The 23,024-nt window shown below is 49.4% G+C and overlaps 1 protein-coding gene across 4 annotated transcripts; it reads left to right on the top strand.

Annotated features, from left to right (window-relative positions):
• Positions 1 to 849: 849 nt before the first annotated feature.
• Positions 850 to 19,138, top strand: ERLIN2 (ER lipid raft associated 2). 4 transcript variants are annotated; one of them, XM_055416585.2, is made up of 12 exons: positions 850 to 981; positions 2,327 to 2,448; positions 4,271 to 4,352; positions 5,445 to 5,491; positions 7,156 to 7,217; positions 7,354 to 7,479; positions 11,260 to 11,333; positions 11,499 to 11,557; positions 12,205 to 12,296; positions 13,136 to 13,225; positions 14,838 to 14,917; positions 15,710 to 19,138. In XM_055416585.2, exons 2-12 carry the CDS (start codon positions 2,342 to 2,344, stop codon positions 15,905 to 15,907), a joined length of 1,017 nt encoding a protein of 338 aa, XP_055272560.1. In that variant the 5' UTR covers positions 850 to 981; positions 2,327 to 2,341; the 3' UTR covers positions 15,908 to 19,138. The 4 variants fall into 4 exon arrangements, with proteins under 4 accessions (XP_055272560.1, XP_055272559.1, XP_055272561.1 ...); XM_055416584.2 differs by lacking the exon at positions 850 to 981 and adding an exon at positions 988 to 1,772; XM_055416586.2 differs by lacking the exon at positions 850 to 981 and adding an exon at positions 1,868 to 2,217.
• Positions 19,139 to 23,024: the final 3,886 nt, after the last annotated feature.

The raw sequence follows: 23,024 nt of genomic DNA, 5'->3' as shown, positions 1-23,024 counted from the left end.
TCTGTCCTGAATATTCATTGGGAGGACAGATGCTGAAGCTGAAACTCCAATACTTTGGCCACCTGATGCAAACAGCTGACTCATTAGAAAAGACCCTGATGCAGGGAAAGATTGAAGGCAGGAGGAGAAGGGGACGACAGAGGGTGAGATGGCTGGATGGCATCACCGACTCAATGGACATGAGTTTGAGTAAACTCTGGGAGTTGGCGATGGACAGGGAGGCCTGGCGTGCTGCAGCCCATGGGGTAACAAAGAGTCGGACACGACTGAGCGACTGAACTGAAAGCCGACTGTGATCCAGTTACCCTCTTACTTCATTCAACCTAGATTTTGTTCATGAAAAATTGAGATAATTCCTGCTTAATGTACTTTACGGTGCTGTGGGGACCTCAGAGACGAAAGCTCCCAGAAAAGCATAAAGGGCAGTTCACAGTAGGGACTGTTGATTAGCGACGTAATGGTGCTAATCTGCACATTTAAAGGATGTTTCATTCAGCGGTGCTACCGGTTAAGTGCCGCGGAGAGCTAGAACGGTTGCAATATGCTCGTAACCTGCTCCGGCGTTAAAAAAAAAAAAAAGCTTGATCTAATGTGGAGGGGAATCCAGAGCAGACTCCAAACGCAAATCCTCGGAAACCGACGTCTCTGTCTGAGCACCCACGGCCACTCCGCTGGTTCCCGGCGGTCACCCTCCGGGCGCCCGCAACACCCCAACACCCCGAAAATCCCAGATCGGGGTCCCGAGCGCCCGGACCGAGCCGCGAGCGCCCCCTGGCGGCCATCCGCGGACGCTGCCCGCTCGGGGCGCGGGGGCGGGGCCGGCCGTCGCGGGGTTGGGGGAGTGGTCTTCTCGCGTGAACAAATGGCGTCATCGGCGCGACGGGCCCGGAAGGAAGTAGCGTGCGGAGGGGTGTGGCGGTTTCTGCGGTCGCACTGGGGGTTTCGGCGGAGTACGGAGCGCCCGGAGGGACAGACGGCCTGGTACGCGGCCCGCGCCCCTTCGCGCGCGCGCCGGGCCTCTCTGAGGCCCCCGGGCCGGAGCCGACTGACGAGCGGCCCTCCCGGTCGCCGGCGCAGCGCGCTGTGTCCCTCGGGAGAGGGCGAGCAAGCCCTTCCCGTCCCGTTGCTGCCCCGCTGGAGCCTCGCAGCGGGGCCGAGCGGGGTCTCCGGAGGGGCCGCGCGACCCCCTCTCGGAAGAGGGAGGGGAAGGGGCGGGCGGGGGAGGAAAGGCTTTTCCGCGCCGCTGCCGATCGGTAGCCCGAGGCTGCGAGGGGAGCGCGGAAGAGCCTCGCGGACAGTCAGACCCGGGGGGCAGAGTCCACGCCTCGCGCCTGCGGGCCCCGGGGCGCGCAGAGTCGGGAGCCTCGCTGTCAGTGCGGAGACGGAGACGGCACCCCCACTCATGCCTTCTTGCCTGGAGAAACCCCATGGACAGGGGAGCCCGGCGGGCCACGGTCCGTGGGGTCGCAGAGTCGGACACGACCGAAGCGGCTGAGCACGCAGCGCGCGCTGTTACTGCCGTTTCTTGCAGATCATTCGGGGTGCAGGAAACGAGCCTCTGGATGCTCATTCTTTCGCGTCCCGGTGCCTGGATGCTGTCGACCCAGCAGCCCCAGTCTTCCCAGCCTGGGGGACCCCCTTTCCTACCCCACCAACGTGGGCTGGGAGAACGTGTCAAGTGCAACGTGCCAGTCAAGCATTTGGGCGGGAGCGTGGCTTCATCCTTGCCCAGAGCCCTGTATCTGGCTAGGGCCAAAGGAAGAACAGAGAAGGTGGCGAAAGGCCAGAGAATCCCGCCCTTCTGAACTCTGCTCGCAGGCTGTCTCTGTGGCTCCAGCACCCGAAAGGAGTCAATAATGGTTTCCTTTGAAATGGCAGGCAATTAGGACTGGGAGGCTCTGACCAACAGCCGCAACTGCCTGTCACTTGACATCCTCTGTAATTTGGGGCCAACGTAACTGCAGCTGCCGCTTTCCCTGCTGCTAACATGAGTGGCTCCAGTGACAGCCCGTTGGTGTTCACAGGAAGAGAGGGCTGTGTTGTGAACACTGCCCACCTGGCACTGGTTCTCCCCTGGGGCACGGGCTGTGTCTGGAGCCACTGCCTCTTGCAGAAGGTGGAGAGTGTAATTCCACAGCTGAGGCTTGGGGGTGTCGACTGAGAGCAAGAGCAAGGAGGAAGAGGTGTAGATCTAGCCTGGTGTTCACACTACTCCAGGTTGGACATGAGCCACTTGCAGGAGCTCAGCTTGGGGAGCTACTTTGGCTGCCAGAGCTCTCCTCCCACAAGTCAGGGCACACACGTTCTCCTGTGTCTTCTCCCCCAGGGTAAACGTTGGCTGATGGCTCAGTTGGGAGCGGCTGTGGCTGTGGCTGCCAGTTTCTTTTGTGCATCTCTCTTCTCGGCGGTGCACAAGATAGAAGAGGGACACATTGGGGTGTATTACAGGTAAGGCAGCGACAGGGAGAAGCTTGCAACTTCCTGTTCGGTGACTGGCTCCTAGTCAATGTGTAACAGGTGCTGCTGGCCCGTTGCGTTTATATTGTGTTGAATAGGGAAGTCTTCAGACTGAGTTTTGTGTCAGTGACTATGGAAGGGGAATACACTCACACACGTAAACATAAAGAGAAATGTAAATACGAAACTTACTAGTCTGATGCCATGGATGGTAACTGATACCTGTGTTAGGTTTAGAGAGAAGCGTAAAGGCAGCCATGCTTCAGATCATCTCTGAAACACTGTTTTCTCCTACTTCCCTCTGGGCATCTTGGTACCACAAGCTCACCTCTGAGGACTGCCAGTTCTTCATGGCAACTTGAGATATAATTTGGACCTACACTTTAAAATGAACATTTCAGGGAATATGAAAGAGCCTGCAGGTTGATTTGTACCCATCGAGGCAAGCTCTAGGATAGTGGTTCTTAAATAATCTATTCTGTCACTTTATTTTGATTGCTCTTAAAAAAAAATCTATCTGTGACTTAAATAACATGAAGCAAAGAAGCACGTATAAATCTTGGGTTGCTTTCCTTTGAGTAACCTCCATAACCAAGTTTTTGCTTTAAATCTTTGTGAACTCCTTCTTATATGCCTTTATGAACTCCTTCTTAAAGCCCTTTGATGCTTTTTCTCTAGCTGCCAATAGCAAGTTCTGGAAGTCTGATTGGCTTCCGATCTCCCCTTTAATTGTGTCTTCCCACTTTCTGCTTCTATGTCTTCCAAAGTGAAAGTCGCTCAGTCGTGTCCGACTCTATGAGACCCCATGGACTATACAGTCCATGGAACTCTCCAGGCCAGAATACTGGAGTGGGTAGCCTTTCCCTTCTCCAGGGATCTTCCCAACCCAGGGATCAAACCCAGGTCTCCCACGTTACAGGTGGATTCTTTGCCAGATGAGCCACCAGAAAAGCCCAAGAATACTGGAGTGGGTAGCCTTTCCCTTCTCCAGGGGATCTTCCCAACCCAGGGATCAAACCCAGGTCTCCCGCATTACAGGTGGATTCTTTACCAGCTGAGCCGCCAAGGAAGCATGTCTCCCAAAATGACTTTTAATTCTATTACCATTCACATATAACATGACTACAAAGGTAACTCCACTGCCCCCCAAAAAATATTTAGATGGTTTATAAAGTTTCCTTAAAATTATCCTTTTGGTTGGTTGTGTCACTGAATTCCAACATTAGTACCATTAATTGGTCACTGTATTAGTGAACTTAACTGACCTTGTGGATCCTCACAAGTTCAACAGATGTGACAAAAATAAAACACACCTCCTCTCTTAGCTAAGAATCTGCCTGCCAGAGCAGGAGTTGCAAGAGACACGGGTTTGATCCCCAGGTCAGGAAGATCCCCTGGAGAAGGAAATAGCACCCCACTCCAGTATTCTTGCCTGGAAAATTCCGTGGACAGAGGACCCTGGCGGGTTACAGCCCATGGGGTCGCAGAGAATCAGGCACGACTGAAGCGACTGAGCACACGCACCCCTCTCATCTCGAGCACAGCCAGGACTCTACCGTCTTTATTCCACTTAGCCTGTGTGCCGTTTTTCTCTCTGCAGAAGCATGAATAATGGTTTTAGGTTTCACCATCAGGCTTCTTAGACTACTAGGGTTGAGCTGAGAGGAAGAAACAGATCCGTGGACATGACTCTGGCACCTGTCCCTCTGTCTTAAATGCTTATGGAGCTGCAGAGAAAGTGGGCCCAAACCGTATCGATATAACAGACACGTCTTTGCTAAACTGAGCCTGCCTGTCTCTCCCTCCACTGCAGAGGTGGTGCCCTGCTGACTTCCACCAGCGGCCCTGGCTTCCATCTCATGCTTCCTTTCATCACATCATATAAGTCTGTACAGGTATACTGGGCTTGGGGGGACAGGGTTGGACGGCTGCAGATTTGGGGTGGTGATTAATGCATGATTTACAAGGATTTAGCCCTTGGATGAGCGGATAAGTATGATGTCTTTTCAAGGAATTCATTTAATAGATCATATATATATATAATACAGATAAAAAGTCTGAGGCTCCATGAAACCATCTACTCTGGAGTTTTACTTAATTGTTGAAATAGCTGAATGGGGTCAATGCCTTGGCCCATCAGTCCCAGGTGGGAAGTATGTCTCCACTTCAAGACAGAGCCAGAGAAGAATCTGTTCTGAATGCACAGAAGTAGGATGTGCGCGTGTGTGTGTATGTGTGTGTGTGTGATAAACCACAGGCTCCCAAGATAGATGGAAAGAAAACATGGTAATTTTGTTGGTTCTTATTTGAACATGAGAGATGTGAACATAACTTGTGGGGGGTGTGGGTTGTTGAACTTAATGAAGGGAAATGACATCTAAAATAGGGATAGGATTAGCTATGACAGATCTAAAGCCAGGCTGAGTTAGACTAGTCATCTTTGAAGTGTGTCCAACAAGAGGAATAAGAAGATTTAGAGAATGACTTTTAAACTAACCCAGGAGAGTATCCTGGGTTACCTCATCAGCATTTGCCCTGTAGGTTTCTTCTGCCATTTTCAATGCTTTATGGTTTTCAAAGTGCATTCATGCATGTTATCTTGTTTGAGTCTCCCAGTAATCCTGAGAATGGGCTGAACAGGTTTTACAAGCTGAGAGGTTAAATAATCTGCTGTTCCCAGACTGGTTAATGGAAGAGATGAAAGTATACCCAGGTCGTGGGACTCCTAGTCCAGGGTCTTTTCCGCTAAACCATTGTTACTCAGCTTTTTCATATGGTGGTTCATTTACAGCGAAGCTGGGGTGGTACTTTTGCCTGGTTTAGTCACACACTGCAAATAAGGAGGATTCACTAGGGGTATTCACATTTAACAGAGGCAAAGCTTAACTCAAATAAGTATTCAAGACCAAGGCCAAGGGATTCCTAAAAGAAGTCACTTTCTTGGTCACATCTCACTTTACAGCGTCTTCTGTCTCTCCTATTTCCAGACCACACTCCAGACAGATGAGGTGAAGAATGTACCTTGTGGGACAAGGTAAGGCGCCCAGAATAAAGCTGTGAAGACCAAATAAGAGGCAGGGCCACCTGACTGGCTGCAGTAAGAGACAGTGGAAAGGGAAGCCCCCCTGGGTGGTTTCACCAAGTTCTCTGCCCCCAAGCTCCCTGTGTTCTGAGTTGAGTAGGTGGTGGAGAAGGTTTGGAAGGGCCTTGAAGGCCATGATGAAGGCTTTTAGCAGGTCAATAACTTGATAGAAGAGATAACTTTAACAGAACTAAATATGGAGAAGGTTGGAAAGGTGGTAGGAGACGACTGCAGGGCAGGGAAGTGAAAGAGAAGCGCACTGCAGTGGCCCAAGTGAAAAGTCAAGGTGGTCGTTCTGAGCACCAGGGACAGAGCAACGAAGAAAACCACACGCTGGGACAGATATGGACTCGGACCTTCCCGCAGGATAGTTGGCCTCATCACATCACAAAGGCTTTGTATTTGGAGGGCCCTTGGGTCGAAAAAGAAACATGAAGACGTACACGATGCAGTAGTGAACTTTGATTAGAGCCTGGTTCCAACAGAACAGCTCTAAAAGATGTTACGGAAACTGTTAGTCATCTTGGACTACCATAGCGGAATACCATGGCCTGGGTGGCTGAAACAATAGACATTTATTTTTCTCACAGTTGCAGAAGCTCAAAGTTCAAGATCAGGGTGCCAGCAAGGTTGGTTCCTGGCCTGCGAGTGGCTGTTTTCCTGTGTCCTCACATGGCCTTTCCGCTGGGCATGTGTGGAGAGAGAGAGATCTCTGGTGCCTTTGTGTTCTTTCCTTTACCAGTCCGATCAGTTCAGGGCCCCACCGTGACAACCTCGTTCAACCTTAATCACATTTGTAAAGGCCCTGTCTCCAAATGCACTCACTTTGGGGGCTCCAGTGTCAGCATGTGGATTTTGGGGAGCACACAATTCAGTCCATGATGGGAACTTGCGGGGAAAGTCAGAGAAGGGCTCGTTAGATGAAGAGGAATTACCGCTAATTTCCCTAGCTCTAGGAGTGGTATTGTGACTTTGTAGGGGACGGTCATCCTTCTTAGGTGATTGGTGCTTGCCAAGTGTTAGGGGGTAAAGTATCCTGACTGCAACCTGCTTTGCAGTGTTCAGCAAAAAAAAGAAAAAGCACATCAATCAATAGGTAATAAAATGTTAATGATTGTTAAATTCAGGTGTTGGTATATGAGTGTTAGTTATACTGTTCTTTTCTGTATGTTTGAAAGTGTTTTCCAGTGAATATTAAGGGCAAGTGGGGAGGGGGCTGAACTAAAATGATGGTGAAAACAGAAACACTGACCAAAACATTCCACATTTTAAAGTTCTGAGAACCCCGTGACCTTCCTTAGTCTTTTCCCTGCGATTGGTAGCTTTATTCAAAAGTCATTGCAGAGTCAAAACATATGAACTACTCTTCTTGTATCCCAAAAGTTTCACTTTCGTCCTCGTGGAGATGTTTTTAGGAGGTGTGATTTCTCAGGAGATTATGATAGAAACTCAGAAGGTCTCCTGCCTTGAGATCCACACACCTGTGACCCCCATGAACCCTCCTCCTTTCCTGCCGAGTCGCACACGCGCGCACACATACACGTGCCACCACCCCGGGAGAGGCCCGATATTCCCAAGCTCAGCACTGACCGTGCTGTCTGCGCTTCCTCCCACAGCGGTGGTGTGATGATCTACTTCGACAGAATCGAGGTGGTGAACTTCCTGGTCCCACACGCAGGTAGCTGCTTGCAGTGCGCCTCCCCTCCCCCACCCAACCCCCGTGTCTGTCGTAGCATCTCGGGAAAGGACAGCCCGTGTGTCTGAGAAGGTGGTAGGCCCCACCCTCCTCACTCTGAACGTCTCCTTCCCCACAGTGTATGACATAGTGAAGAACTACACAGCCGATTACGACAAGGCCCTCATCTTCAACAAGATCCACCACGAGCTGAACCAGTTCTGCAGTGTCCACACGCTTCAGGAGGTCTACATCGAGCTCTTCGGTAAGAAAATCTCTTCGGATGATCACCTGCTGCCTGATTCAGCTGCCCACGGGGCAGGGTGGGTACCAAGGGACCAGAGTGTTGAAGATCCAGTGCCCAGGAAGCAGGCAGTCACACGGGCACTGCCGGGAAACACGGGTGCCTGTGGATGAAGACGGTGAAAGCGGCGGAGGGTCGGACTCGGGAGTCATAGTGAACAAGAGGTCTCACTCCTGCCCTGCATCAGACCTGGGATGGAAACGTTCCCATGTCCCTAAACTTCCTTCTGTAATGAAGAGGGGTCAGTTCTAGAAGAACCTTAGAGATTACCCAGCCCGGCATCCTCCTTTCCAGATAAGGATACTAAGGTCCCGAGGGAGAAAGTCCAGAGCTGGCCGGGAGCAGAGGTGAAGTCCAGACCTCCCTCCCCTGGCTTCTGGCTCCATCCACCTCACCCTGGATGAAGGGCGCCAGGACAGGGTGATGAGAACCACGGGGTTACGTTTTTGTTCTTGTTTGCTTTAGTGTGTTTTTATTTCGGCCGCACCACGAGGCATGTGGGATCTTAGTTCCCCAACCAGGGATCGAACGCACAACCCTGCACTGGAAGCGTGAAGCCTCAACGCTGGGCCTCCAGGGAAGTCCCAAGGGGTCGCGTTTAATTCTAGAAGTGGGACAAGGACTGTAACTACTTGGAGTTCCTAGAACCTGCATGGGTTTTGTTTGTTGTTAGTGATGGTTTTTTACCCTGTACCCACACAGAAGAATAGGAAAACGCTTAAAACAGAAAGGACCCACGTTTGTCTTAAATTGACACTTTCTGTCCTTTTTTCCTGATCAACAAAAACATAGCCTAACTTCAGCAACCATGAAAAGAAGCGTTTCAGTCACTGTTATAGCTCATTTGGGGTAAACCATTCTGTTAAATTCACTGCTCAGAGTGTTCTAGAAGCCAGGGCTAAAAGCAAACGAACTTTGCAACCAGTGGTACCACTGTTCTTAAAGCCAGGACCAGACAGTGGTTTTTCCCAGGAATCTTAATTTGCAGGACCTGGAGTGAGAATATCCTGCAGACAGAGGTGGAGTCGTTGGCGACACCAGTGGTCTTAACTAGGCAAACAGCCTCTTGCCCTGTGTTTCAAATTTGGGAAAAACTTTTCTGCAGAAGAAAATGGGTCTAAATTCACTTTATAGACTTTGAAGTTTCTTCCCACGTTTGGATTTGGTGTGATATTTAGAAGAATTCAGTAACTTTGCTTTTTTTTTTTTACCTCAACCCAATAGAATTTCATAAAATATCATTAGTTTTCTAGTCTCTCAGTTCAGTTCAGTTCAGTTCTTTGCAACCCCATGAATCACAGCACGCCAGGCCTCCCTGTCCATCACCAGCTCCCGGAATTCACTCAAACTCATGTCCATCCAGTCAGTGATGCCATCCAGCCATCTCATTCTCTGTCGTCCCCTTCTCCTCCCGCCCCCAATCCCTCCCAGCATCAGAGTCTTTTCCAGTGAGTCAACTCGTCGCATGAGGTGGCCAAAGTATTGGAGTTTCAGCTTCAGCATCAGTCCTTCCAATGAACACCCAGGACTGATCTCCTTTAGAATGGACTGGTTGAATCTCCTTACAGTCCTAGCCATCGTTTTAGAACTAGTGCCAGTAAATGAACATTACAAAGCATTTGCAACAACGAAAGGTCTCTAATTTCTGTGAAGAGAGAATTAAGATGTGAAATTGTTCTGCATTAGAAAACTTCTGTCTTGTATTGCAGGCGAACTTGGCAGCACAGTGAAGTAAAGCGTTATGTTTGCCTTGGAATATTTTCCTTTTTAAAGTTCGTTCTTGCCAGCAAGCACTGTTTTGCTTAGCATCCATTTGCATATGCAAAGGAGAGACTCACGTCTCTAATCCTGGGTCCTGATAATGAAGAGGTTTTCTCTGGTCCCCTCCTTCCAGCACTTGTAGCCCAAACTTTGGCTTCATGCAGTTTTTATCACCACTTACTCCGAGGCATCCATGTTTTCCCGTTTGATGAAAATGTTATCCAGTACTTTGTGTTTACTTAGTTCGGTTCAGTCGCTCAGTCGTGTCCAACTCTTTGTGACCGCATGGACTGCAGCACGCCAGGCTTCCCCGTCCATCACCAACTCCCGGAGTTCACTCAAACTCATGTCCATCGAGTCAGTGATGCCATCCAACCATCTCATCCTTTGTCGTTCCCTTCTCCTCCCACCTTCAGTCTTTCCCAGCAGCAGGGTCTTTTCCAGTGAGTCACTTAATCAGCGTCTGTCAGCATAACCATCACCCATAAACAACCTGGTCCTGGTGTAAATTTGTTAGTAAAAGTATCTTGTAAAATATTTCTTCTAGATTTTCCTGGGAAGTTACTAGCCCAGGGCCATGGGTGTCTTCCTTGACTCAGATAGAATTTAATCTGAGAAACAACCATGTTACTAGCTTATGGAGGGTATGAGCTATCTCCCTTAAAGTTTGGCCAGTTTCTTATTCAAAATAGAAAATATGGAATGTCATGTTCATCTCTAGCCATCAAATTGTTACACCCATGTCTGGTGTGAGGTGCTGCTCTTCTGGGCATTTCTGCCTCAGTGCTGAGAGGCTGGTGGGAGCATATGCATATGTCGAAACATTAATACCCCTTGCTTAGCGATATGACTATTGAAGAAAGTACTGTTCTAAACCCTAACGATCAAAACATAATAATTAAACAAGTTCTTTATCTTGACTACTGATTAGCTTAAGCCCAAACCTCTGTGGGCCTCAGTTTGAGCATTTATAACAGGCAGGGAGTTAAACTTGCTGTTCCTTAAAGGCTCCTGGACCAAGAATGGCCATGTAAAGCAGCTGGCCGCTGACAGTAAACCATATAGTTGTCCCAGGCTAGTTTCAGGGTGTCCTTTTCTCAGGGCCCTTCGAGGACCTTATTGAGGATCTCGTGGGTGGGGGCAGGGAAGGGAAGGCCCAGGCCAATGCCTCCAGCCTGTTCTGGGGTCACAGCCAGAGCAGAGATCAGTTACAGGTCTTCCGACACTTACCCATAGAATTACTCACAGACAGAAGAATCAGGACCAAGGCAAATAACACATCAGAAGACTCGGGCTCAGGACTTCCCTGGCAGTCCAGTGGTTAAGACTGCGCTTTCAGGGCAGGGGGCGTGGGTTCGATCCCTGGTCAGGGAACTAAGATCCCACAAGCTGAGTGCCTCAGCCAAAAATTTCTTTTTATGTTTTTTTAATGTTTAAAAAAAAAAAAAAAGACTCCTTTTCAGAACTGTACATTGTCCTTTTCCCCTTCATTGATGGAGTTCCTGATGGAATTAGTCTTCCTTGGGGCCTCTCTTGATGTCAGAGTCTGGTTTTGTTTTAGAAATTTATTAATAGATTTAGTGTGTTTGACTCCTTTCAAAATACCTGACGTGGCCGTCCCACCTTCCTTCTTTGTGAAAGATGGGCGGCCACCTTCTCTGGCTGCTGTCTGTAGGGAAGGACTGCTTCCTGACTCAAGAAATGTGCTGGAGTTGTTGTTTGTTCTTTTAAAGCTCGGTTCCCTTCAGGGCAAGGTTGATGTTTTCTTGAGGCCCCAGGGAAGGGACACACCCATCTGGCCACAGAGAGGGCCCAGTGGGCGTCCACCATGAGAGTCCTGCAGGGAGTCTTCAGGCGTTGGAGCCCCGCTGAGCGCTCTGCCTCGGGGAGAGCTGTGGCCCGCTGGGCGCAATCCTGAGCTGGCGTCTCACAGTGCTCTCCACCCACCTCAGCTGTGTTTTGTGTCTGTCTTGATTCCAGATCAGATTGATGAAAATCTCAAACTGGCTCTGCAGCAAGACCTGACCTCCATGGCCCCCGGGCTCGTCATCCAAGTGAGCACCACCCTGGTGGGACACCCCCCACCCCGCCCCCACCCCCAGGAAGGCACTGCCCCTCTTCCAGAGGCTGTCCTGTCTATGCAGGAAGACCAGGGATCCGTGGGAGCCAGTCCCTCTGCTCCCACATCCCCATCAGGTGCTGTGTCTCTCTCTCTCCAGGCTGTGCGGGTGACAAAGCCCAATATCCCGGAAGCCATCCGCAGGAACTACGAGCTGATGTGAGTGGGCCCCGCGCCTGGGCGGAACCACCGCCCTGCCCGCCTCCCGCTCATCCCATCCCAGGGCTGACCGAGCTGTGCCGCGCGCGTGGTCCCCTCTGGAGTGTCTATACAGCCGTCGCCCTGGAAGGCGGGGCAGGCATGTCAGGCCACTCACTGAGCTCCGTGACCAGAGGGCACAGATGCTCTTCAGAGGGTCAGGGAGTCTTGTGCTCCCTTCACGGCTCAAGCCAGAGAAGATGGGAAGGAGACTGAGTGGGCAGGCGGGTGCCTTTCACTCAAGTCAGTTATGCTTTATTTCTCATAAGTGGGTTTTGAAGGAGAAGGCTAGCTGTGTTACTGTCTGCAGTATATTCACCTTCACCTGGGACCTTAAGGAGCCTTCCAGGGCCTTCTCTGGTGGTCAGTGGTTAAGACTACACTTCCAGTGCAGGGGCCGTGGGTTTAATCCCTGGTCAGGGAACTAAGATTCCACATGCCGTTCGGCACAGGCAGATTTACAAACAAGACCAGACCTCCCGAGGGTGGAAGGAATGACAGCTTACCTCTCACGACAGGGCAGGGGGCTTGGCTTCCCGGGGGCCAGGGAAGTTCTGAAAAAGCTCGTCCCCAGCGGCCTCACGGCTGCACACTTTTCTCCCCTTCAGGGAAAGCGAGAAGACGAAGCTCCTGATCGCAGCCCAGAAGCAGAAGGTGGTGGAGAAGGAAGCCGAGACAGAGCGGAAGAAGGCCCTCATTGGTCTGACTGTGCCTCTGGGGTCCAGGCGACAGAGGGGCTGGTGGGGTGGGGAGGGCAATTCAGGAAGCCTGGGACACGGTCCCCCGAAGCCTTTCCCCACGCAGGAGTAGCCTTCGTCCCCCGGGAGCAGAGCTGAAATGGTCCGATCGTGGCCGAGCTTCGTGTTTCCACAAGCCTTTTAAGAAAGGAGCCCTTCCTGCTCACCCTTCATGCACAGAGATAGTAACGCTGAGGAGCCCTTACAATGAGCCTCGGGCTTTTCTAAACACTTGTGTGCGATTCATCCCACTCCTCACACCCCCTTCCCACTCCCCGGGTGAGGAAGCCACCATCCGTAACCTTCTCTCACTGAGCCGAAGCTCAGAGAGGTTGAATTACTGCCCAGGATCACATGGTAGGGGAGCGAGGGAAATGGGGTTCAAATCCAGGGACTCACCTCCCGACCCTGGGTTCTCCACCACTGCTCCAGACTGCCAGCCACGGCCGTGGCCACTTCTAAAAGTGCAGCGGCAGGAGGGAACTCGTACCTGAACCCGGAAAATATTCCTTTGGAAGGAACACCCTGTGACTTAGGAGAGAGGTCGGAGCCGGCTCCTCCCTTTGGTCAGAGGAGTGACTCCCCCTGGGGCCGAGCGCCCCCACTCACCGTCTTGCACTGATACGTGGGCCTGTGCTCCTTAGGGTGTCCCACCGCTGCCCGGGGGACCTGCATGACTGCCCTCTGGGCCAGTGGCCCTTCACCTGGGCCCACCCACTGCCCTGCCTCAGGGCCTCGGATCGGGTGAAAGGTGCGCGCTTTTGAAGTATCAGAGCTCTGAGGCTTTTCTCCACTAACACAGAGGCAGAGAAGGTGGCGCAGGTGGCGGAAATCACCTTTGGGCAGAAGGTGATGGAGAAGGAGACAGAGAAGAGGATCTCAGAGATCGAAGGTGAGCATGCCTGAAACCCCTGCCTCCCCCTCCCTCAGACCCCACCGTGCGGCCCAGGGCCCAGGAGTCCTTTCCTTTGCTCTGCCTTCTCTGTTCTCAGACGTCACGGGTTCTTTCGAACATCCCTCATTCTCTGTGCTCTGACTCAAGTTTTGGGGAGATGCAGGCCAGCCTGGGATTAATTTTCCACTTCAGTCATTCATCAGATTTGAGTTGGGTGCCTTCAGGACCCTTCCGCTGGGCTGGGCTTCGGAAAAAGGGGAAGCACGTGGTCCCAGCTGTTCTGGACCCACAGTCTGGGCCCGGAAGTAAACCAGGAAGCCAGGTCGGAGCAGCAGCCCGCTCCCCCCGGCCTGCCCCGACCCTCATCCCAGAGGCCTGTGAACTCTGTCGCTTTGGCCTCTCGGGGCCCCTGTAGACGCTAAGCCAAGTGTGAAGAAAACACCTGTCAGCAGCGGAATCACGAGCTGGAAGAAGGTGTTTTTTGCTGGCTTTTCTGGCCCCTGCGCTTAGCCCTCCCCTCATCCCACCGCCCACCTCCTCCTCCCCGAGCAAACTGTAGGCCAAAAACAACCTCAGGGCCCAGCCCCAGGCTCCACAGCGCGGTGCCCAGTTACGCTCCTGACCTGGCCTGTCGGGCTTAGCGGGCCCATGGAGAAGCCAGTGAGGATTTTATGGATCAGTGGTTCCTCACAGGGAGCTCCTAGCCGAGCAGCACATTTTTGTTTCTCATAAACACAAGTCAGCAGGTGCTAAGGCCAGTTGAGTCGGCCGCTTGCTCCCCAGCCGCCCTGCAGCCCCCCGCCACCCGGGCCCTGCTGAGGCTGCACAGCAAGATCCCACCGTGCTTCCCCAGTTTCGGTGCAGCTGTTGCTCACATGAGGTTGGCCTCATCCCCAAGGACAGGAGGAAATATCAACAACCTGTATCAGTTCTTGACCTAAAGCTGGTCTCAGTAGATAAGGAAGGGGATCGTTTACCTATTAGAAGTTCAAATCCGTCTTAGTCCAAACAGGTGTTAGTCTGGACCATGGCCTGTAATTCTCTTTGAATTGGGCCAGCTTAACCACTGCTAACAAGAGCCTTTCTGAAATGACCAATGGAAATAGAGAGGTGAAGTTGGAAATGAGCTGTACTGTTTTGTTTACACCAGTCAGTTTCAGGGCAGCTCCACCTCGGGCCGCAGCCAGAACCTTTTTCGGGCTTCTCTGGCTCTTGCTGTGTGGCACAGGGGGAGAGGGCCTGGGCAGAGAGCTCAGAGACGGGAGGCCGAGGTGGGGCCCCAGAAGGGGTAAGCGGGTGGAAAGAGGATGTGCTTCCATAACGCCATCAGAGAAGCCTCTGTCAGGCACAGCAACAGTCTTGCCCGTGGTCAGCTAGTCCCGGCCACCGGGAGATGCTGGCACAGCACTTTTGCATCCTGGACAATTTTCACAAGTTGCAAAACAGGAGAAAGTAGAAAGTGCCTTTTCTCCAGTTTCGTAAATAAGAGGATCAGAGCCCAGAGAAACCAGAGCAGTGTGTCCACGATCATGGGGCCAGTCGGGCAAAGTTGCAGGGACCCGCTTTCTGATGGCCTCTGTGCTTTGATTCTCTGCATTCTTTCCTTAAGATGCTGCGTTTCTGGCCCGGGAGAAGGCCAAGGCGGATGCCGAGTGCTACACTGCCATGAAAATAGCCGAAGCAAATAAGGTAAAGGGCCAGTGCCGCCTGGCGAAGAGAAAGTGTGCTACACTGTTTGCGGGAGACCACTGCTTCCAGCCTGGCCCTGTGGGCCAGGGCCTTCCCTTTCCCTTGGACCCTGATAGAAGTTTAATTGTGCTGATTTAAAAAAATATATTGATTTATGTATCTGACTGCATCAGGCCTTAGTTGCAGCGCTCAGGCTCCAGAGTGCTCAGGCTCGGTAGTTGCCGTGCATGGGCTTTGTTGCCCCGCAGCGTGTGGGATCTTAGTTCCCTGACCAGGGGTCGAACCCCATGCCCCCTCATCCCCATTGGAAGGCAGATTCTTAGCCACTGGACCATCAGGGAATGCCTTAATTTTGCTGTTAAACACAGAAATTCCTAAAATTCTCACGGTTCTTACCTTGAATACCTGCGATTAACGCTGTCCCAGAGAAGTGGTTATGCAATCGTTGCTGTTCACTCAGTCATCTCCAACTCTTTGCAACCCCAAGGACTCCAGCACGCCGGGCTTCTGTCCTCCACTATCTCCCGGAGTTTGTTCAAACTCCTGTCCGTTGAATCTGTGATTCCATCCAACCATCTCATCCTCTGTCGCGCCCTTCTCCTGCACTCCATCTTTCCTAACTTCAGGTCTTTACGTGCTTACGTGGTTACTAATATAACAGCGAGACCAGGGAGAGGAGACGGGGTGTGGTTCTCACGGAGATCCTGTCCCTGTGAAAAGTCAAGGGGTGGCCCCCCAGGCTTTTCCCTGATCTGGCCTCACCACTGTCTTCTTTCCTGTTTTTGCTTCCAGCTGAAGCTGACCCCTGAGTATCTGCAGCTGATGAAGTACAAGGCCATTGCTTCCAACAGCAAGATTTACTTTGGCAAAGACATCCCTAACATGTTCATGGACTCCGCAGGCGGCGTGGGCAAGCAGTTTGAGGGACTAGCTGACAAACTGAGCTTTGACTTGGAAGATGAGCCCATGGAGGCAGACTCCGAGAACTGAATATTATGTCCACAACCTCTGATGACACGCCAAGAGAGAGCTTTATTTTTTAATAAGGAACTAGGACATCCCCTCCCTTCCACACTACCTTCTTTGACTCTCTTCCACATACCGTGGTGAAAAAAAGAAGAAACGGACCTAAATCTATTTTCCTTCCTGGGAAGGGTAGGGCAAGGACTGATGAACTGGGGTTTATTCAGGTAAGTAGGTTATGTGACTTAGGTTAAGCTTTGGAAAAGGTGGGTTAGATCTCTGACCTCCAGGCACTGATTTTTGCCCTTCTGAGGCTGGCTTAATTAGGGATGCTATCAACAACAAGTGGGAGAAGTGCAGGAGGTCGCCTGCAGGTGATCTGACTGCCCTGGAGTGGGAAAAGGCAGCAAAGCCGTCTTGAGCCGCCTCCACAGTGAGAGATGCTCATGGGTGAGGCCCAGCTCCTGAGCAAACACGTGCTTGTGAGTTTGCCAGCAGAGAGTAGAGAAGCGGCCTTGAAGGATATTGGCTCTCCTGGCGTTTCCGGCCAAGTATCCGTGAGTCACCACCCAGGCGCGCCTCCTCAGGCCAGGTGAGGGTGATCTGGTGCTAGCTTTGCAAGCGTTTCTACACACCACCCTCCCTGCCCCAGGGCTCAGAGCATGGTGGCTTCTGACCTCATTTCTGAGTCAGGATTTGGCCTCCACCCCCAGTTCTTTTTAAAACTTTTCACCTATTCCGTGATTTTGTTTTGTTTTGTTTCTCCACCTGTGGTTCCACTCAGCATCAAGAAGACAGGAACAAAGAACTCTCCGGTGTCTTAAAAGCTGCTGAAGTGGGACCACAATACCCATTCGCCTCTGTGGTCCCTGCTTGGCAAACAGTGTCTGTTCCTTGAGATCAAGTGTCTTTTTGTATTGTTGTGGAGATTCTGCATTGAAGAGCTCCTCTGGGTGAGAAGGATGGGTTGTCCAAAAGCTGTCCCAGTCTCAGCGCCTGTGACTTGTGCTGAGAGTTCATCTGATACAGTGATAAGAGGGAACCTATTCTCTGAGCAACTCGCATCTTTAGATCCAGGGTTCAGGGGTCACAGAGAGACAGCTGTTTGGGTTCAAGTCAGAGTCCTGCCCAAGTCCCTGCATCAGAAGGGCCACATCAGAATCCAATCAAATGTGTTTTCATTACTAATTTGGGGAATTGGCTGAAGGAGCACAAACCAGAAACAGAGGTTTCCTTACATTGTGGAGTTGGAGTCAGGGGCGGGGTCGTGTACCAGTTCACCAAATGGAGGCCAGCTGTCTGGAGTGAACTTGCAAGCCTGTTGATTTCATCCACGACAAGCCCTGGCTTAGGATTTGTTACTAGCTGCCCCCGCCCCCATACCCCCACACCAAGAGAAACTCCCACTGTGCGCCCCTCTTCTTGGTAGATCATGGTGATATCTGGGGCAGATTTCCATGTCATTGTTGACCCCACACCCAGACTTCTGATTTATCGGATGGTCCCAAAAGCTGGGAATTGGGGGAGCATTCAGCCGGCCTAGGAAGACACAAAGGGTTAACTTGTCTTAATTTAAATGTTGCCCTTCTCTGTTCTAATTTCTGGAACTCTGAATTCTCAAACCACCAGTCCTGGTCACACTTTGTGCAGGGATCCAGAATGTCCAAGGAGTGATGGATGTTAATGTGTTCAGGCGTCTTTGCAGAAGGCAGTTAGTCTCCTGAGACCGACACAGAGCATCCATCATTAAGATACACTCACCCTCCTCTCACCTCAGTGCCATGAGCCACTTCAGGAGCACCCTCACGTCCGGCATCCCTGATGTACATGTTTGCCTGCTCTCTGCTCTGAGACTGGCTGCCTGAGCTCAGCACACTTCTCTCCAAAGGGATGCGCAGCATGGGCATCTCAGCCTGTCCGCGTAGCGCATTTGCCTGGGTGGCTAACCGGAGCACTGCTCTAACACTGGCGTCCCGTGATGGCCTGTCCCTCGCACAAGATCACAGGAGAGCCCCAGTGAAGTCCTGCTACACCTGCCCCCAATGTCAACGTCCCTTCTTCTGTAAGCAAAAAATACAAGTATTGCAGTTCCCATTCGTTTAATTCCAATGGTTGTCTGTACCTGCCTGAATAGGAAAATCATGAGAATAGGCTGTTTCCTTGGCTTAGGACAACTAACCAGTCTGTCTGTGTGACTTCGTTTCAGAAATGCTTACTAGAGAAACTGATGTGAAAACATTTGAATTCTAAACATGTAAAATATGACAGCCTGCCATTTGGTAGGCAGTAAACTCATGGCTGCTATTGATAAATGGAACCTCTATCAAAATAAGGAACTGTTTCTAAAATTCAGCTTTTGTAGGATTTTCCAAGGAAAAGTCACCTTGATTGAATGTTTCTCACTCATTAAACTTTGCAGAAGTGATCCATATTCAGTACCTGTTTTTAATCACTTTTTAAATATCAGGACAGAATGAAAGGAAGCCACGGTTTGTTTATCTGACTAAATCTGGAGGGATCTGTGATCATAATAAATTGAGGGGAGGGCAGAAATTACTGGAAGAACTTTAACAATATAGTCATCCCTCGTTATCCATAGGGGACTGGGAGCCCCGAGGATACCAAAATCTGTGGGTGCTCAAATCCGTTATATAAAACGGTTTCGTACAACCACCCTCCATACCCGTGAATCCACAGCTACAAAGGGCTGACTGTATTGATCCAAAAAGAAAAAAAAGTGGGATTTTTTTTAAATGATCTGCTGCAGTTTGTGGGTCTCTGTATCTTTCAACACATGACTTCACCATTTATAGAGTACATGGTGGAAGTGAGATTGGCGTATTTACTGACTTACCCAGGTTTGATTGAGGATAAGTGAATCCTGACTAGTGGCTACTCTGTCCACCAACCACTGCTGCTTTAGTTCTGTTCGGTAGGTTCTCGTCACTGTTTCTGTTGCCTTTTAAAAGAAGTGATAGCCAATCACTTTGTATTTTCATTCCTCTCTATTTCTGCTTTTGTGCACGCTGATAATTGAACGGTCAAAACCAATTCTCCTGGCAGAGAGCCCTGAGGACTGAATGACCCCCTTTGTAACTGAGAAATGATTCCTGTTACATTAATCATTCTACAGACAATATGCTGGATTCATTTGCCCTGGGTTGATAGATGGAGGAACTGTTTTGGACAGCCCTAAAGGTGTGATTTTATGTGTTAGTTTTATTTTCAGTCTTGCTAAATAAAATGAGTCTTTGTATTTATTTTTCTTTTATTGCAGTGAAATTTAGCAGTAGCAGGTATTAGGCTAGGAGGTACAAAGAGATAAAGCATCTCTGCCTAGTGAGTTAAGTCACGACCCCAAAATATATTCTGATGAATATCTATTCCCATTATCAATGTAGAAATAATAAACACAGCTAATTTATGAAAATGGCATCATTGTACAATATGGGGAATAACCAATATTTTAAAATGAATATGAATGGAGCATAGCCTTTTAAAATTGTGAATCACTTATACTATACACCTGTAACAAATAATATTGTCCAACAGCTAAAAGTTGCAGCGCTAACTTCCCTGGTGGTCCAGTGGTTAAAACTCCCCGAGTTTCCACTGCAGGGGGCCTGGGTTCAATTTCTGGTCAGGGAACTAAGATCCCACATGACATGCTGAGAGTCCAAAAAAGTTGCATCATTGTCAGCTAGGTGATCTCCAGCTCCTCAGAAACCAAAGAAGAGGAGGAAATTGGCTCACAGAATAGAGCATTTTAAAAGATTTTACTTAAGACTGGCTAAAATTGGAAAGCGTCGGACACACAACTTAGCAACTGAACAATATCTGAAACGGAGAAGCGGTTATCTGCACACAGAAAACAAACCCAGAGATTAACACAGATATCATTATCTTTTCTGATGGTCTGAGAAATTGGGGTCATTCTATGCTGTTTGGGATGGTTTAAATATCCACCTTTCCACAGGAAAGACCACATGGTCTCTAAAGGTTCCTCCCCAGGCCTCGGGTTCTAGAGTCTGTATTGCCATTTCAAAAGCCAAATGTGACAGCATGTTTGCTGAGGGGTTGCTGTCACAGCTTCTCTCCCTGAATTTATTTAAACCAGAACACGGGCGTTATTTGTCCATTTCTCTTCAGCGTCAAGTAACCAGGCAACAACAAATTTTGTTATCTTTTTTTAAAAATCCTCCCAAAAGAATCACAGTAAACTCAAAGGGAAACAATTTTAAAACCCGTAATTTTCCCCCCAGAATTCAGGGTCTTTGACTACAGAGGTGAATTTTTAAAAGCTTGATGGTAAGAACATATACTAGATTTTTGTAAAGTTGTTTATAAAACCTATTCCTCTGGGTATTTGATTTTCTAATCTCTTTTCCTCTGTCCTTGCAAACCATTGGAGTGATTTAAAGACAGTTACTGGTGATGAGGTGACTTTCAAGGATCACATAGTAGGGAAAAATGAAAGGTTAAATTAGATGATCGAAGTCCCAGAAAGAGGAAGAGAAGAAAAAAAAAAAAAGGAGGAGGAAAAGGTGGAATAAAATTCACTCAAAAATACAGCGGTTTTTTTAAAAAAGGGACACTAAAATGATAATGAGACTGGAATCCTCATTTGTCTTTACAATCCTTTTTTGTCTTTACTTCTGTTTTTATAAGGTCACAAAATGTTAGAGATGAAAAGTCCCTTAGAAATGAATCCGCAAGAAATCCTGTCCTACTCACCTTGGTCTTCTCTGGTTCCTCTACAGAGAAAATGTCTCAAAAAAGGTTGTCTAATGGATAAGGTGTAGGGGCGAGACGTGTGTTCATCGAGCAATCGCTTGAGGGAGCACTCTGCTAAGCTTGTGTCGTGGGTTACCTTGATTGATCCTGACGGCAACTTTGAAGAAGAGACGGACTCCATTTTATTCACGAAAAACATACGTTCAGTTGCTTACCCAAGATCACAGTTTAGTGATGAAACCAAGATTCAACTTCGGTCAGTCTTGTGCCGCTGCCGCCCAGTCTTGCCACCACTCTCCTCATTAACTCCAAAGTTTAAATCACTCTTCTGATACTTTTGGGGGAGCCACACTCACATACACCATTGAGAAGGGGAGGCTGACCTTGCAGTTCAAAGACCCAACCTATTAAATGAAGATTCTTCTACTTAGTGTCATGATGACCTATCACCCGGTCTGTTGAGTATTTATGGTATTTAAAATGTTTTCTAAAAAGCATATCTTCAACTCCCATGGTGGTCCAGTGGTTAAGAACACTTTGCTATGCAGGGTGGTTCAATCCCTGGTCAGGGAACAAAGATCCTACATGCTGCAAGCCAACTAAGCTCACACACCACAACGAAGACCCAGAACGTCCCCCAAAAAATGAGTAATAAAAATAAAAAGCGTATCCATTTAAGTATATTATGCTCACCCAACCCTTCCTCCATACAACCCTTAACCCTCATCACCGTGTAATCTATGCTCCTCCCACCACTGACTGCTGGCTAGCACCTTCTAAATTTGCATCTCTACAACAAGCATCTAGAAGTATATTCACCCCGTGAAGGGCTAGTTGAGTCATGTTTTAATTTTTATCACTCTGGCAGGAGGAGAAATTATCAAGTCCAGAGACATGTTACTTGAACACAATTACTGCAACCCCCCGTTTACAGAAAACCCAGTTTTTTGTACCTGGTAAATGGAAACTTCCCCAAAAGAAGTCCTTGATGACAAGGACCCTAGGTTTTGTTTAAAGAAATCTTCCCAGAGCAGACATGAAACTACCTTAGTCTCCTAGGGTCCAGGAAGACAGAGAAGAATGAATGTTGCCCTTTCTTTCCAGAAGGCTCAAAGTAAGCCCAGTCACAAGACAACCTGGAGAGCAAATTCTAGACCCTTCTCCAACAAAATAGCATCTCATTCATTAAGCTGAATTAATGTTTAAGAACCTTTCAACAGTCCAGCCATACAGCCAAGAGTATTTTCCTTAACAAAATCCATCTCTTTCTACTTGCCCAAAGCACCCAGCATTTCACCATCCGACTACTAAACTTAGTATTTTATGGAGTCAACTTCTGTGTCAATTGGCGCCTCATCCTGTCTCTTACCTTCATATAACCCAGATGTGGACACACAGACCTAAGAAATAGGCTGAATGTGTGCGGGGCCCAGGCTGGACTGTCTGAAGCTGTCTGGGCCCTCCTCCCAGAAGTTGGCTCCTGCCACTGGGGAGACTGCGGTGTGGACAGTCAGATCTGAGCCTTAAGTCCTAACTACACACTGGGATTTGTAAATCAAGTACAGTAAGAAAGAATCCAAATATCTCATTTTCTATTGGTTACATATTGAAACCTTACTTTGGATTTGCTGGACTATGTAGAATGTATCGACTAAAAAAGACGCACAGCCTGAGAGTTGCCAGTTAAGTTTTATTTGGGGCAAGATGCGGACTGCCGTCAGGGAGGCATCACAGCTCTGCGAGACTGCTCTAGAGACGTATCTGAAGTGCTGCCTCCTGGACTGCAGTTTGCATTTTGCCCCAAATAAAACTTAATTCACAGTTCTCACATTGTGCATCTTTTTTTAAGTCAACAGTTAGAGCGACCAACAAAGCGACCCAGAGTGGACTGCCTTCCTTGGCCTGGACTCCACGAGGAACTGGAGCTTTGGTTCCAGCAGCGGCCTCTTACGCCCATCCGCCTCCTCGGGGAATCCAAACAAACTTGGGGAAGTCTCTCCTGGTTCTCAAATCTCACGTGTTGGTTGAGATGCTGAGTTTCATTTGGCAGTGGAGCAGGTTACCTGCCGCCTCCCAGTTGGAAAGATACTGGGGGAGCGGGGAGCGGGTGAAACATCCGGGGCTTACCCACTCATGGTCTAGACATTGAGCGGGACTTGGTTGAAAGATACTGAGAAATTCCCACCCAGTGGAGAGGTTCTGAGTGGGAGGTTGGCTGAAAGATGCCAGGGGAATTACCCACCCAGTGGAAAAGTACTGGGCATGTGTATGGCGGAGGGGGTTGCTCGACTGAAAAAAAAAAATCGAGGAATACCCAGGGCTCAGCTGAAAGATGCCAAGGTCACTCCTCTGTAGGGGACTAAGTGGTCTTGGCTGAGTGGGGAGATAAGAGGCTGATCTGACTACCTCA

Source organism: Moschus berezovskii, chromosome 26 (assembly GCF_049115385.1).
Source record: "Moschus berezovskii isolate FMDL1 chromosome 26, NW_MosBer_1.0, whole genome shotgun sequence".
Lineage (NCBI taxonomy): Eukaryota > Metazoa > Chordata > Mammalia > Artiodactyla > Moschidae > Moschus > Moschus berezovskii.
This window is presented reverse-complemented; position numbering and strand designations above follow the sequence as displayed.

Excerpts from the sequence above, each read along its gene's own strand:
- ERLIN2 (XM_055416584.2), top strand. The coding sequence starts at position 1,428 with ATGGACAGGGGAGCCCGGCGGGCCACGGTCCGTGGGGTCGCAGAGTCG. Across the intron at positions 1,773-2,326 it reads CCAAAGGAAGAACAGAGAAG|GGTAAACGTTGGCTGATGGC; the intron begins GTGGCGAAAGGC and ends CTTCTCCCCCAG. Across the intron at positions 13,226-14,837 it reads GAGGATCTCAGAGATCGAAG|ATGCTGCGTTTCTGGCCCGG; the intron begins GTGAGCATGCCT and ends TCTTTCCTTAAG.